Source organism: Brachionichthys hirsutus, chromosome 3, assembly GCF_040956055.1.
Source record: "Brachionichthys hirsutus isolate HB-005 chromosome 3, CSIRO-AGI_Bhir_v1, whole genome shotgun sequence".
Classification (NCBI taxonomy): domain Eukaryota; kingdom Metazoa; phylum Chordata; class Actinopteri; order Lophiiformes; family Brachionichthyidae; genus Brachionichthys; species Brachionichthys hirsutus.
This window is the reverse complement of record NC_090899.1, coordinates 7516746-7530433: the sequence shown is the minus strand read 5'-3', so window position 1 is coordinate 7530433 and position 13688 is coordinate 7516746. Positions and strand designations below refer to the sequence as shown.

The window sequence follows — 13688 nt, the reverse complement described above, 5'->3', positions numbered from 1 at the left end:
AAATCACTTGCTAACGATTGGCATATGCTGTGTGTCTGTATACTTTCATTACAACTACCATATGTCAATACTGAATGATTGTCAGATCATAACCGTTATCCCAGAGTTATGAAATCATAGATTTCATAACTAACCAGAGTTATGAGATCATAGATTTCATAACTCTGGCTTGAATCTTCACATTTTTACGAGAAATCCCGCTTCAAAAAACTTGAGACATGGTGTTTTCCCAGGCAGGGTGGCCCTATATACAAGTTGCATTTCAGGAATATACGCTCATTTGACCTTTTTTTTTTCTGTACAAAGTTACGCAGGAAAGACTGGATTCGTCAGAACATTCTTTTACAGTAAAAACAAAAACGTTGAGTTGAAGGCGAAAATAAATGGGATACTTTCTTCAAGTTCTTGCTGATGATTTTGCAGTTTGTAACGCTGAAACAAATTCTTATTCAGTACCTGAAGCTGCATGTTGGTCTGAGTGAGCTCCTCAGCTTTCTTCTCCAATGATATCACCCACACTTTTCTTTTCTGTCTACATCTGGTCGCCGCTGCTCTGTTCCGCTCCAGAAACTTCCGCCGGCGTTCATCTGGATCCTCGTCCACTACCCGTCTACGCCGCCCGCTGGGGGGCGGAGACTGCAGCGTCTGTGTTGGTTGTATCTGCTGGGATGCAGGTGACATCTGAAACATATGGAGTGCCTTTTTTTTTTTTTTTTTTTGGTTGATGAGCATCTGGCATTATACCGACAGTCATGGAAAAAGGCCCGGCCACCTGTCTGCTGCTCCACTGCCCTCAACACAAGCATCTATACATTACCTCCAGCAGCTCGTCCATGTCTGGCAGCGTCCCCCTCAAAAAAACAACATTTGGCTGTGCCACGTGTGTCAGGGGTGACAGAGTGAGTGAGTGACTGGGCTGATCCACCAGCCTGCCCACTTTGGTAAAGAGGTGTCAGGAGCCAGTTTTCCACCGCCCACTTCCACTCAGACTAACACCATCAGACGCAGTCAAAATACTTTTTTTCTATAAGCGTACCTGCCCTGACAGATCTCGACATTTACTTGGCAAGGTCAAGTGTTTTCAGTCTTTCAGATCATTACCATTTTTATGAGAACCATGGAAAATAGAAGCTGGTTTAATGGCCGCTGTGCCTACAGAGAATGTTGATTTAATGCCTTAATGATACTTTCGGAACATATAGTGAATCGCATTTGTTGAAGCTCGAGTGTACTTCGTCCAAAATGCTTGGCATTGCAGAGGGAGTAAGACAATGCAAGGACACATCATCCTTTCTTTTAAAAATGCAACAAAATGTATTCATGGCTAAGATGTTCCAGGAGCATTAGCCAAGGCTGTCTGGTCAACAGCATTTCCAACATGTCTTCAGCACCTGGAGCATGCTGTAGACATCAAAAGCAGGGCTGGAGCATATGATTGAAAATACATCCCAGTGCATCTTTTATAAAGGTCACCTTGTGGCTTTAAGACCCTTAAGTGGTATCCGACTAACCACAAAGGAAACATATCTTTGAGTTGGTTGCCAGGAAACTACATGAAGCAGGGGGAAGTGTGCTTGTGCATTAATATACTTTTCACCAATTAATAGCTCTTCTTCTATATTAAAAAAAACCAGATGGTGATGGTCAAAACTGCTCAAAGAACCAGCTGTACTTTAGTTACAAGTGGCTTTCAGATAAGAGGTTTTAACGTTCTTAATGTGTTACCAAATTTGGGATTCTACCATTGGCGCTTCAGAATGCTTCGGCTCTGCAGAGGATATGCTTTGCTTACATGTGAAGAGGAGTGCATTGGAGGGTGCGGTGAGGTCTGGTGTGGGTGCCCAGGATGCAGGTGTGGATTGTGGGAGTTGTGATGGGGGTTGTGTCCCTGTGGATGGTGGTGTCCACCCTGACCGTGGCCCTGGCCGTGGTGGTGATGGCCGTGGTGCTGGTACGCGTGGGGAGGAGCTTGCAGGTGCTGGTGTGGGTGCGAGTGCATGTGATGGTGGGCGCCTTGCTCCTGCCGCGATGACATCATCTCCATCATATGGCCCATGGAGTTCATGTTGCCGTTGGCAATGGCACCCGGGTGGTGTGAAAGTGCAGCCTTCAGCCTCTGAGTAGACAAGATGGACACCAAACAGAATTTTCAAAATGTTTTTCTATGATTTTTTTTCTTTTTTACTTTTATTCATGCACTTATCTCTCATTATGATGATTATAAATAGCAGAACTACATCGTGTCTCCATGCACTGACTGGGAGATGATGAAAAGATCTATAAATCCATATGTCAAAAGAACAAATCAGAGCCACTTAGGCTGTCCTCTGTCTCTCCTTCAGCCTTGTCACTCTCCTGCTTTACATTCCATGATTACCATCAACCAGTCCCTCCCTCCTTCATATTCCTAATAGCTTCTTTCTGCCTATATGTGTGTGTGCGTGTGTGTGTGTGGATGTGGATGTCTGCCCATGCGATTAGCCTGCTGGTGAGGTGCGAGCCTCAGACTGTACAGTTGAGCAGGAGATGGGTTGGTTTAACCCCGTGGTCTCTTCGCCCTGACTGAGCTGACGTCTCTGACGTCTCAGCTCGAGAGGCGTAGGCGCTCTCGAGCTGCACCTGTGTCACTTCTGTTTACTGAATGCAGCACTCCTGAAGACTGTTTTTCTGGGCATCACTTAAAGACAACTGCAAGACCAGGAAAAAAAAAACACCTAATGCAAACATTCAAGTGCCAAAATATGTCGTCAAGTTTCGTGTGTTGTACTAAAACCCAGACAAAATGAAAAACTCCATGTCTGAATGAACATATTTACGTTTACACAGCTTTAGGACTTACATGTTGAGAGCGTGGAGGCTATTTCGATTTGATTTGATAGTTTACAGCTCACTTTAATAAACTTCAGTATGAAAACGTGTACTGCATTTTTTTTCAGGCTTAAATAAATGGTAAAGTCTAGTCTGAGATCCTGTTTATGCTTTTTCCACTTTCAGCAAAACTGTACCAACAAAACTGAAAACAGAAGAATTCATTTCAAGGCTACTGTTGTGAATTCCACAACGTTTTTAATTCTCTTTCCCAGTGCCGTCTTTCCTCTCGTTGCTCCCTTCCCCCATCTCCCAGCTGTTGTCAGCAAGTCCATGCTATGTCCAGGGCTCTATATCTTTTAACAACCTTCACATTCATGATTCCCATTGGGAATGATATCCAGCTGGTCTGGATCACTACGCTAAGACATGACCGAAGCACAACATCGGCGCGCTTCCCCACTCTCAGACTGTCTATGTGAGTGGAAAGCTTTTTACCAGGAGGGAGGGGAGACAGCCAAATAAATCATTTTGGAAGAAGAAAGAGCGTATGCTTGCGCTGGTTAGCCTTAGGAGTGCTTTCAATGACAGAGTGATGCCACAGAGATGAATCTCAGCAACACAGGAGATCCATCCTGTCTGTTTGGCATCATAATCTGAACTCTTCCCTCTGAGAAAATACCTGGACTCACCCTTAAGCAGATTGCAGTCTGTACAATAATTTATCAGTTGTTGCAACATTACAGGATAATTGTTTTAAAGTAATATCTCCTACTTATCTTCAACCCACAATCATTCAATTACTTTTTATTTTGTTTTTAACCCCTTTTGAAATCTCTTATAACTGTTTTTCTACTACTATTATTTTTCATTACATTATTCTTTACTTACATTCCCTCTTATATTTAACAGGAGCAGCTGCAAAGCTTTCATTTTCCCACAGGGACCAATTAGTAGTTATGATTCAGCTTTCTGATCCCTACTCCAGCATAGAAATGAGAAAGGATTTACTAATACTGTTTTGCATTGGGTTTCCATAGTTGGCATACATGCTCACACATGAAACCAGTGGAGCAAAATTAGGACCTTGCTAAACCTGTTTGTCTGAGTGTATAGTTTCTGCTTGTCAATCAAAAGGTAGTGACATGAAGTACTGTCCTCTGGAGCGACATGATTTTCTTTATTCCACTGATATTATTCAATGATTTCTCCATCTGATCACACCCTGATTACCTCCTTCACCGCAGTCTCGGCAACACAACTCACAGAGATTTCTGCTCATATTCTTTGTGATCGGCAAGAAAGGGGTTAAAATACCGACAGTCTCTAGAACCAACGGTGGGTGGATGAAGGCCAGCAGCTGTCTGCAGTTTTATAGTCATGCTATAGCAGGGCTTTTAGTCTCTGGACTATATGGTTCCTATCAGTACACAGTATAGTATAAACTGCAGTCTGCACATGCACAAACTAACTGTATTTAATATCTATCTGGAGCTGATAGGCATGCACAAAACAACAACCGCTAGATGATGCGCACCAATGACAGAAAATGGACTCAAACTAGCTAAGAGACATCAATTATTGTCTCCATTGTTGACAAGTATTGACAAGGACATACATGTTTCTGTATCGTGGTCTGAATAAACACCTTCCCCTCAGCTATCTGCTTGCCAGTTAGCATGACAGGTTAGTCCGATGCCTCATGTTCTAAGGAGAACCAATCAGGGTTTGAAGATCTCCCAGCCTGTAATCACATACGCTTGAACAGGAGAGAGAGAAAAAAACCAGGAATCTGCAAGCGGCCGGTCTACCTCTGACTTTGATATCTGTGTGAACAGAGCACTGGGAGAGAAGGACAAAAAAATAGGGTGAAGGGGAACAGTTAAAGAGATGGAGGGAGAGGGAGAGAGAGAAAGAGAGAGAGAGAACGGAGGGGCGACATTAAATAATTTATCATCTCCTCTCTCCGCACCATCGCCCCAAGACAGCATTTATCAGTGTCTCTGAGAGCGTTCCAGCTGGTGATGTTGTACTATCTGTTTATCAACTGAATTAGTCTGATCTGAAGAGCATCCCAGGTGTCCAGCACAGAGACAGGTCAAAAATGTGCGGACTCAGTGGTGATAGTTAAAACTGCATATTTGAATAGTGACGCTAAGTGTAGGGCTGAATCAACCTATCAGGCATAACAACCAAGTGCAGCAAGCAAACACTGCAGAAGTAGGCGCTCTGTACGGCATCAGTATACTCAAACACAACAGAGGAGTTTAAAGAGAAATGTGCGATTCAAAAAAGCCTTACCGCGATAAAAACGTATTCCTGATGCGATCTCTGCACGAGGGAGCGCCGCCTGCGACTGCTGCAGGTGAACATGAGACTCCTGCTCTGTTAAACTCAGCCTGGCCAAAACTTAAGTCTTTGAGTCCAGAACCACAGTGACGCAGCTACAGGACGTTAGCAGAGCGATGATGAGCAGGCTGTGATTCTTAAACACCTTCATCAGCTCCTTAATGACTCTTTTAACACATGGTTATATCTACCCAGACTGTGCTAAGAAGGAGACCTTAACCACCGTATGCATTTCACTGTAATAACACACACACACTTAGATGTACATTTCCCCTGCAGTAACAATGGTCGCTGCAGAAAACAGTCATTAAATCAGTGCAGGTGTTAGCTTTTGGCGGTCCAGGGTGCTTACAGTCTGTCCGACCACTGTCTGCCCTGCTGTTGCTGATAATGGTAAAAACACGGCAGACACAACAAGAGGAAGAGTCGTGTGTCACTATGACTTGATATGTCAGCTTCTACCAGGTTCAATTTATTAACTAAGTATATGTGATGCGTTTTTTACGCTGCTTATTGATTTTTCCATTGTTAAATATAAACCCAGATTCAGCCATCGTTTGTCCAGAGGGGAGCTGTCTCGTGCCCCCCCCCCCCCCCGACCTCGCCACTCCCACTCCTGTTTTTAGGCTTCTCTCATTTATGTGGTTTCGGGGATAACAGGTGATCACCCATTAATGATATTTATTAATGGTTGCTTCCTCTCTGACACAGTGGGCTTTGAGTGATGTCCATGTGAGTGCTCTGGGCACATCCTGAGAACACACTCAAGATTTCTGCTCTCCAGATGACTTCATATCTATTAACCCTGGGTGGAGGAAGAAAGAGCACAGAGCAGGTACAAAGGGAGGAGACCACACCCGTCTCAGGATGGGTAAATCAAACACACAGGTCAGGGTGAGCACTTTTATCCCCCTTAAAACCGGAGCAGTGTCCTATCTGGGCACCTGTGTCCCTCTGGCGCCTTGCAAGGAGTAAGACAGATTTAAACAGTCTGAGGAGACAGCGTTTAAGTGCAAAAGGTTCAAAGTTTCAAATGGACCACTTCTCGCTGACATATCCATTGAGAAACGATAAAGCGTCTTTGTGTCAATAATAGCCTTTCGTTAAAGTGTGAGCAGACAAAATTTCTGATTGCAAAATATATACACAGAGCTGTAATTTTCCTGGCAGCTATTTTTTTGTGGGCCCAACTGGCACTCTAGACCCCGACATGGGTTCACCATCTGCAAATAAAAGCAGGACTTGCTCTTTTGCCAAGCACTCAGAGGATCTAATTCCATCCTCCTCACCTCCATCGCCACCACCCACCAGCGCTTGTCTGCAAAACCCACTCTCTGTGCCCTAAAACTCCACATCCCCATTAGTTCAATTTTATTAGATTTCCCTCTCGCACAGAGAGGCAGTAACATCGCCCGCTTCTCTTTCTTGCACACACACCTCTTCCTTGTTCCCCCACCCCCCTCTTCCTCTGCTTGCCAAGAGCTGGGGACTGTTAAACTGATTTCCTCAGGGAATGGCGAGGCAGGCTGATTGAGGGGAGCGCTGGGCTGTTATGTCACCCCGCCCCTCTCCCCTCTTGGTTCCCTGTGGTTCCAGACACAGCCAGGGAGATGGACATAGACAGGCTGTTTCGCCAGGGCCTGATCTTCTGGTGCTGATTGAGGGAACTGTGGCAGTATGGGTGAAGCGATGCACCCGCCCACAGAGGAGCATGCTCCAAAGAATGTGCTCATAGTCTTGGCAGCTTCTCCGCCCTGTCAAGTTAATGGATGGGCCTCCGACTCCAGTCTCTATATCACCACTGTTCCCTCTATTGTAAAGGCCTGCTTTAGTGCAGACTACATGGTTATCATCACTACACCCACTCCATTGAATAGAGCGTGTGTCGGAGTGAGACAGACAGCATCAACACAATGACAAGCATCAACACATGTCCAAATGTGTTGCATTAAAAACAACGGCTAAATTAGGTGTCGTCGTGTAATGAAAGTAACGTGAGATATGATGACTTCTCCCAGCATAATTGGTCCTGTGATAATAAAATGACATATTTAAAGATATCAGCATTTGGTTGGGATCCTATTTGGTTAGAATTCCCACAGGTACAAGAATTGTAAAAAAAAAATACATTTTAATGACTTAATAGTCCTCTATTCCTCTGTCAAAAAATAAAATAATATAAAATAAGAAAGCCCTGAACTTGTGCTACCCTTTTGGCAATAACTACTTGGATAAATGAGAAATGAGTGTTCTGCCCGATCAATACTGACTCTTTTTTAGCAGACATAATATCTCTGAACCAAAAATCCTTTTTCAATAACGCCTTCAGTGTTTAAATGGTCATTCCGGAGATCAGACGGTATCTCGTTCACGGCTCAGGCTCCATCGAGGCTAACGGCATTTGGACTAGTCCAGTCTGTGCCATGTGGTGACGGCAGCTGGTTTGCCCAAGCTTGGCTCGGCCAGATCCTTGTCCCATTTGCAGGCCCTGAACCATGACCAAATGGCCTTCACGTACACCTCTCAGCACAGCTAAAACAACACACAGTCATCCAAAGACAAGCAGATGAAACACTCTATGTCGCCATTGCCCATTACCCAACCCGCACTCGGCTACACAAAGACTGCAGAGAGTTAAGCATTCAAGCACAGAGACACATGCAACCACTCAATTATAAATGCATCCACAGGCTTTGGAAGACCTTGATGTGTATTAGCCTTACAACGTCAATTCTGACCTCTCAGTGGCAAAAGATTGTTTTCTTTTTTTTTGACAGAGAAAATTGCTTGTAGGCTTTGTCAATGTTGTTATTCCAAGTCAAATAGTTACTTGGACTCCAAAGGTCTATAAAGCAAATTATGTAGAGAAGACATAAAATCTCATTATTGATATTTCTGGGTTTATTTGACATGCATATGAAGAATTAACACGTGAAACCAGCAGGTATAAACGCCGCAACAAACCATGCTATTGATGAACAGGATTAATGAAGCTTGTCAGATGATAGGTGGAGCATTTTGAAGCACAGCATGCCCAGGCACTTGGGTTGACTATTGCTGAGCGTCTCAGTGTGGTTCTGACAAACCAAACCGTTTTGCACTGGCAACACAATAGAAGCAACAGAGAGGGGCCCCTCTGTGGTCTGTGTCCAACACTGATAAACTGGCAGCCATGCATTAATCCAGCAGCAACTCCATCCTGCACTCCACTCCCTACTTGCCTCCAGAGCAATAGAGAGAAACGTCATATGTTTATCATTTGTAAAGCGCTCGTTGCATCCAAAACACTGACAACGACCAGCCTCTTTCTGCAACAATACATCTCGGGAAAGCTTCCCCTGCGTGTTGTGTCCTGTGTCCGTTTGACTGCTGCTCATTGCACGCCCACATGTTTACTTAACAAACCACATGTATGTACATAGCAGATCTGTATCAAATACTACGTGTAAACGCTAACTTTACGGTTTGTTCTAGCCCACTTAATCCACAGATGTGTTATTACTCTGAGGAGTAATCGCCAGAGAGGGTGCCAATAAACTGATAGTAAGACATGCGTGTAAAAATGTGAGCATTCAAACATATACAATATGTACAGACATATCCCCGAGCCCAGAATAGCAGCCTGCGGTTTCAGCCGTGCTGCCAGCTGACCGTCCCTTTATAATGACATCACACCATAACAATGTCACCATTCACACAGATGTTGCATAGAAAAACCTGGGGTTGGACTCCTATTGTGTGTGCACTGCTCCTCCCCACAACAAGAGGTATAGTCAGAGGTGCTTCCCTGCTCAGCTGGAGGAAAATGAATGGAACACGTAATAGGGTTACCACGTACGGCACGCTAATGATTTAACTGCGTACAAATGACTTCATTGTGAGCTAATCATTCAATCAATCACCACACAGCAGAGTTGAATTCCGGCACATCTGTGTCAGCTTCACACGTTTTCTTTCCTTTGAACTTCTGAACAGAATGTATAAATAACATTTGGTTTTTCTCTAGTTTGCGGTAAAAGGAAAAACATTATCTGCAAGTCTATTAACCCAGATGCCTTTAGTAATTTACAACTGTACTGTAACGTAAGAACAGTAAGGGTTGTGTAAAATGACATGCATGCAAGGCCATAGAAACATTTTGATTATTGGTTCTCCCGTGTCCTATGAAATGTTCCTTTAAGAGACACACTGTTTTTCCCCTCCTCAAGTAAAAAAAACGAGCACATTTATAGCATGCCAGGAATTATGTCATCCACCAATCTAGTGCCAGCTCTGCAGCCAAGAGAGCTGCAATGAAGGAACATATAGTATTGTTTACCTCGTAAAAATACTCAGCACCTAACCTGATGCTTAGTGACAAATGTATTGTCCTTAGTAACAATGTAAACAATACATAATTGGGAGATAATAGGTAACACATTTTCATACATGAGCCCTTCTATCTTAAATTAGCAGGCGAGCAGGATGTGTGGAACGCATGGAGCTCATTTAAAAGGCGCACAAAAACAATGCCAAATTCCACCACTTTGAGCCCCCCCCCAGCCGAGTCATGTCCCGTAGCTGGCATGAGCAGATGTTTTAAGAGCCAGCTTGATAAGGGTTTGTTTGAGCTTCCCTTGTTACAGATGAGAAAGCTGCTTTTCATCATAGAAACAAAGATATCAAATCATCTGAGCAGGATATGAAGGTTTTCAAATGAGAATACAATGAATGAATGCACATGTTTTTACACAGCGCTGGACATGCATCTCCATGTTAGTGGGGATAAAAAGAAAATTACATTCACTGTCAGAGGTTTGAGGATAACTGTGCAGTAAAATGAAGAATTATGCTGCTATGGCTCTTTTCTTTTTTTGCTTTAATAAGTGTATTTGAGGCTGCATCCCCTGTGAAGTTGCTATTGTTTACAGATGTTGCATGTTTGGCCATGTTTTAATCTGTGATGGGTTATTTAATTCACTTCACATAATGTTTCTTATTTATTTATTCTCAGCCGAGTTTTGTCCGCTTTTATTTCTGGTAAGGCTGAACTGAGGGAGAGGTGGTTTATTAATTGATGATCAGCTGTATAACAGATATAAAACAGGACTATATTGTTGCAATGGCCATGGGCTCTGGTGTACGATATATACATGATGACATGTTAATGAACTTTATCTTTAAGACTAAATGTGCTCTTTAATTTAATAGGCCTGCCGTATAAAAATATCACATACATTATTTTTATTATCCCTCTACTCCCCATTTCTTCTCAACACTGTGGCATAAAACTGTGTACTCCTTTCTTTTGTTAGAAATTTTACTCTTGCTCTGTACTTGAGTAAAATGTAACAGAAACTTTTCATTAGTAGGAAGTTCTAGAACTTTGTCTGTCCCAGTGCCGCTCCACATTTGCAGCTGCATGTGATCCGTACATGCAGCTGCAAATGTATAGTAATGTGTCGCCGTCGCTACGTAAGGAGGATGACAGCAGTCGTTGTGCATTTGTGTGTGTGTGTGTGTGTGTGTGTGTGTGTGTGTGCATATGTGTGACTATTTGCAAGGCTCTACGGGTGATGATGTAATGTTTTGGCCGGCATGCTGTGGAACTTGGCCTCCTCTCTGCACCGTTTCCTCTACGCTGTGAGGGTCAACTGTCCCACAACCTCCAGCACACAACACACACCATTCTATTCCCCTGACCACAACACAGCAGAACAGAACCACACCCGGCACCACGAGCACCCGGTCCTTCACAAGAAGAAAAACACTAATAAAACACTTGTAAAACACTCCAATGTCAGTAACGCTCCCATGCAACAGCCTAACAGCAAGAAGGGAAAACATACAAATTGAGTTACTACACCATTGGGCTTTGGTGTACCACTCAAACGATGGCACTTAAGAAGAAAATCAGAGATAGAGGAGAACAAAGATGGGCACTGATTCAGATACAATCTTTGGCCTAGAGAGCACAAACAGAGAGCTCTGAGTGAGATACGAGTCCCCACGGGGCCACGGCAGTCCTTCGGCTCATTAACTATTTACACCAGAGACAGGCCTCCATACTGCACGGGCCCACCACAAAATCAATTAGCCTTCATTAGCCTAGGCTCTGGCATACATTTTCTGGCAGGGGGAGGGTTAATCCTGCTAAGGCTTCCAGTTACAACAAAATATCAAACAATCACACGCACACACTAACAGGCACGCATGCATACACTGATGAAAAAAGGGCAAAGGAAAGCGGGCCGCAGGCCTTTCATATCATCCACAAAGAATTTCTCAAATTTCTGATTCCCACTTACTGTTTGGTGTCTCAGAATATCAATACCATCTCTCGTCTTTCAACCCCCCCACCCCCCCCCCCCCCGCCTCCTCACTCTCCCTGTCTATCAATTTCCTTCATGTCTATCAAAGTTCATCTCAATCCCCCACTACTCTCTCGCGACGTTAACGTTGACCAGAAAGAGTGCATCCAGGTTCGTGCCTTGGGGGTGTGGGGTTACAGTGCTGAGATTTCCCATTGGTGGAAAGTAAACATGGCGGGGGTAATGCGATTAGCGCCGGACTGAGAATGTTGCAAGGGACACATGGGCCTGATCATGGCCCAGTTATCCGATAGCAAAGCTGTATTTATCGACCCGGCCTGGCCGAGGATATTACAGACATTAGAGACCTCGTCTATGCTTATGAAACCCTCGCTGGAGATCACACCCCGATAACACAATTACCCTCGCTCTTTATATCCACAATCACGGAATTCCATCAGATATGTTCCGACATTGGGGATCAAAATCTCAACCGATCCACATTTGGTCACCTGTACCTCATGCCTAAATGTAGACTTGAGGGGCCTGCAGTCATTTAGTGACTGCATATGTTTATGGGAGACCTAACAGAGCATCGACAATTCAATTACAAAGATAGGAGTGGGGGGGAGTGAGATGTGTCTGGATGAGGGCCAGAGGAGAGATAAGCCTAATACACTAATATTGTGTTACCCCAGCGTGTTACCATAGGAACAGATGAAGAGATTCAAAAGACTACAAAGACAATCAATCTGGGAGAGCAAGAGGAAGAGGGAGAATTAAATGCCCTGGGAATGCTCCTGCTCTCCTCTATCAGAGCCATAATTCTTCTAATGACCTCTGCTACCTCCTCGCTCGCTCACTCGCTCCCTTCACAAGATTTGTTCTCTCCAGCAAACTCAGCTATCAGCTAACCTTTCCAAACACAAAGTGAAGCCAATGTCCTGTGATGTTTTTTATGTACATTTTCTTTTGATACGGGGTTATTTACTGGCTGGAGGTCGTGTTACAAGAGTATTAATCAATTCATATCACATAGAGTGTTGATGTTCACACAGTTGACATTTATCAAAGGCACAATATCAGTCACTATTAGTGAATGCAAAGTAATTCATAGAGGAAGGTCCCTGTCTCTTCGGCGTTCTTGTCTTCCAATCTTTGACAACCTGTCTCCTTTCCATCTCTCTCCACCTCAGTTACTGTATGTCTCATTCCAATTCTTCTGTGTGTTTAGAGAAGGATGAGGTCATTTGATTTTTAAACTAGTTCTAACAAGTTGCAGGACCTATACCGCATGTTCTGTACATTAAGATATACATCAGGCAGTCAGTGGGCAGCCTAGCCGCAACCACATAAAGGCCCCTTTATTCCAGCCAGAGTCTCCAGTGCTGCAGGTTCAGGCACAGCTTTGATTACACACCAAATGATGAAATCCACATAGACCTAAGAGCACAGCTTTGCTGGCAGAGTCCGATGGAAAAGAGGTTGCAACACTTTGAGCATGTGCACTTGTGTATGTGTGTCCATGTGAGTACATACGTGTACTACTTACTAATTTGGCTTCTGAGTGCATGGTTGGAATGTGAGTGGACGAGCAGGAGCTGCTGTGGGTGGGTCCTTGCATACCCATCATATTAGAGCCCATGGACATTTGTCTCTCCATCTGAAGATGACAACACCGTGATAACAGTCACACTCACGAGCATAGCCACATTATTCCCACATCCCAAAAACATTTTTACACAAGATGAAGCAATAAAAAACATTTTGTTATACATGAGGACATTGATTATTTAAAAGTATGAGACTCATTCCTACAGCCTAGGATATGGGGAATGAGATGAGAGAACATGAGAACCTGATTTTACATGACAGGCTGCCCTGTGCACAGCTCTGTGTGATGATGACTGGAGCTGACCCAAAACAGGAAGCCAGCACGGGGGGGGAATTAACACAGGAAGCCGGTGCAAAAGCAGTGTGAGGCGTGTTTCTGATAATTGTGTGCTTGGTGTCAGTCGGACTAGCACACAAAAAAAGCACCCCTCTCGGTGCAGGATGTGTTAATAAAGTGATGACGGAGAGAGTAATTTTGCATCAGAATCCGTCTTCCTGTCTGCGTCTCTGTGATCCTGGTCATTGTAGTCCTAAGTGCGCTCAAATCAGCTGGGTTAGCTGACAGAGGTGAGAGGTCACTGGCTCAGGCTGATAATGTAAGCAGTACACAGTATACAGGAAAGAAGA

At 44.0% G+C, this 13688-nt stretch overlaps 1 protein-coding gene across 1 annotated transcript in view; it reads right to left on the bottom strand.

Moving 5' to 3' along the window:
- The window catches only part of creb5b (cAMP responsive element binding protein 5b), a 28688-nt gene that overhangs the window by 1262 nt on the left and 13738 nt on the right, over positions 1–13688 (bottom strand). Inside the window, exons 8-10 of the mRNA XM_068758283.1 lie at positions 13000–13110; positions 1793–2116; positions 457–681 (exon numbers count right to left, since the gene is read on the bottom strand). Coding sequence (XP_068614384.1) covers positions 457–681; positions 1793–2116; positions 13000–13110 — 660 coding nt within the window. The remainder of the gene's footprint in view (positions 1–456; positions 682–1792; positions 2117–12999; positions 13111–13688) is intronic.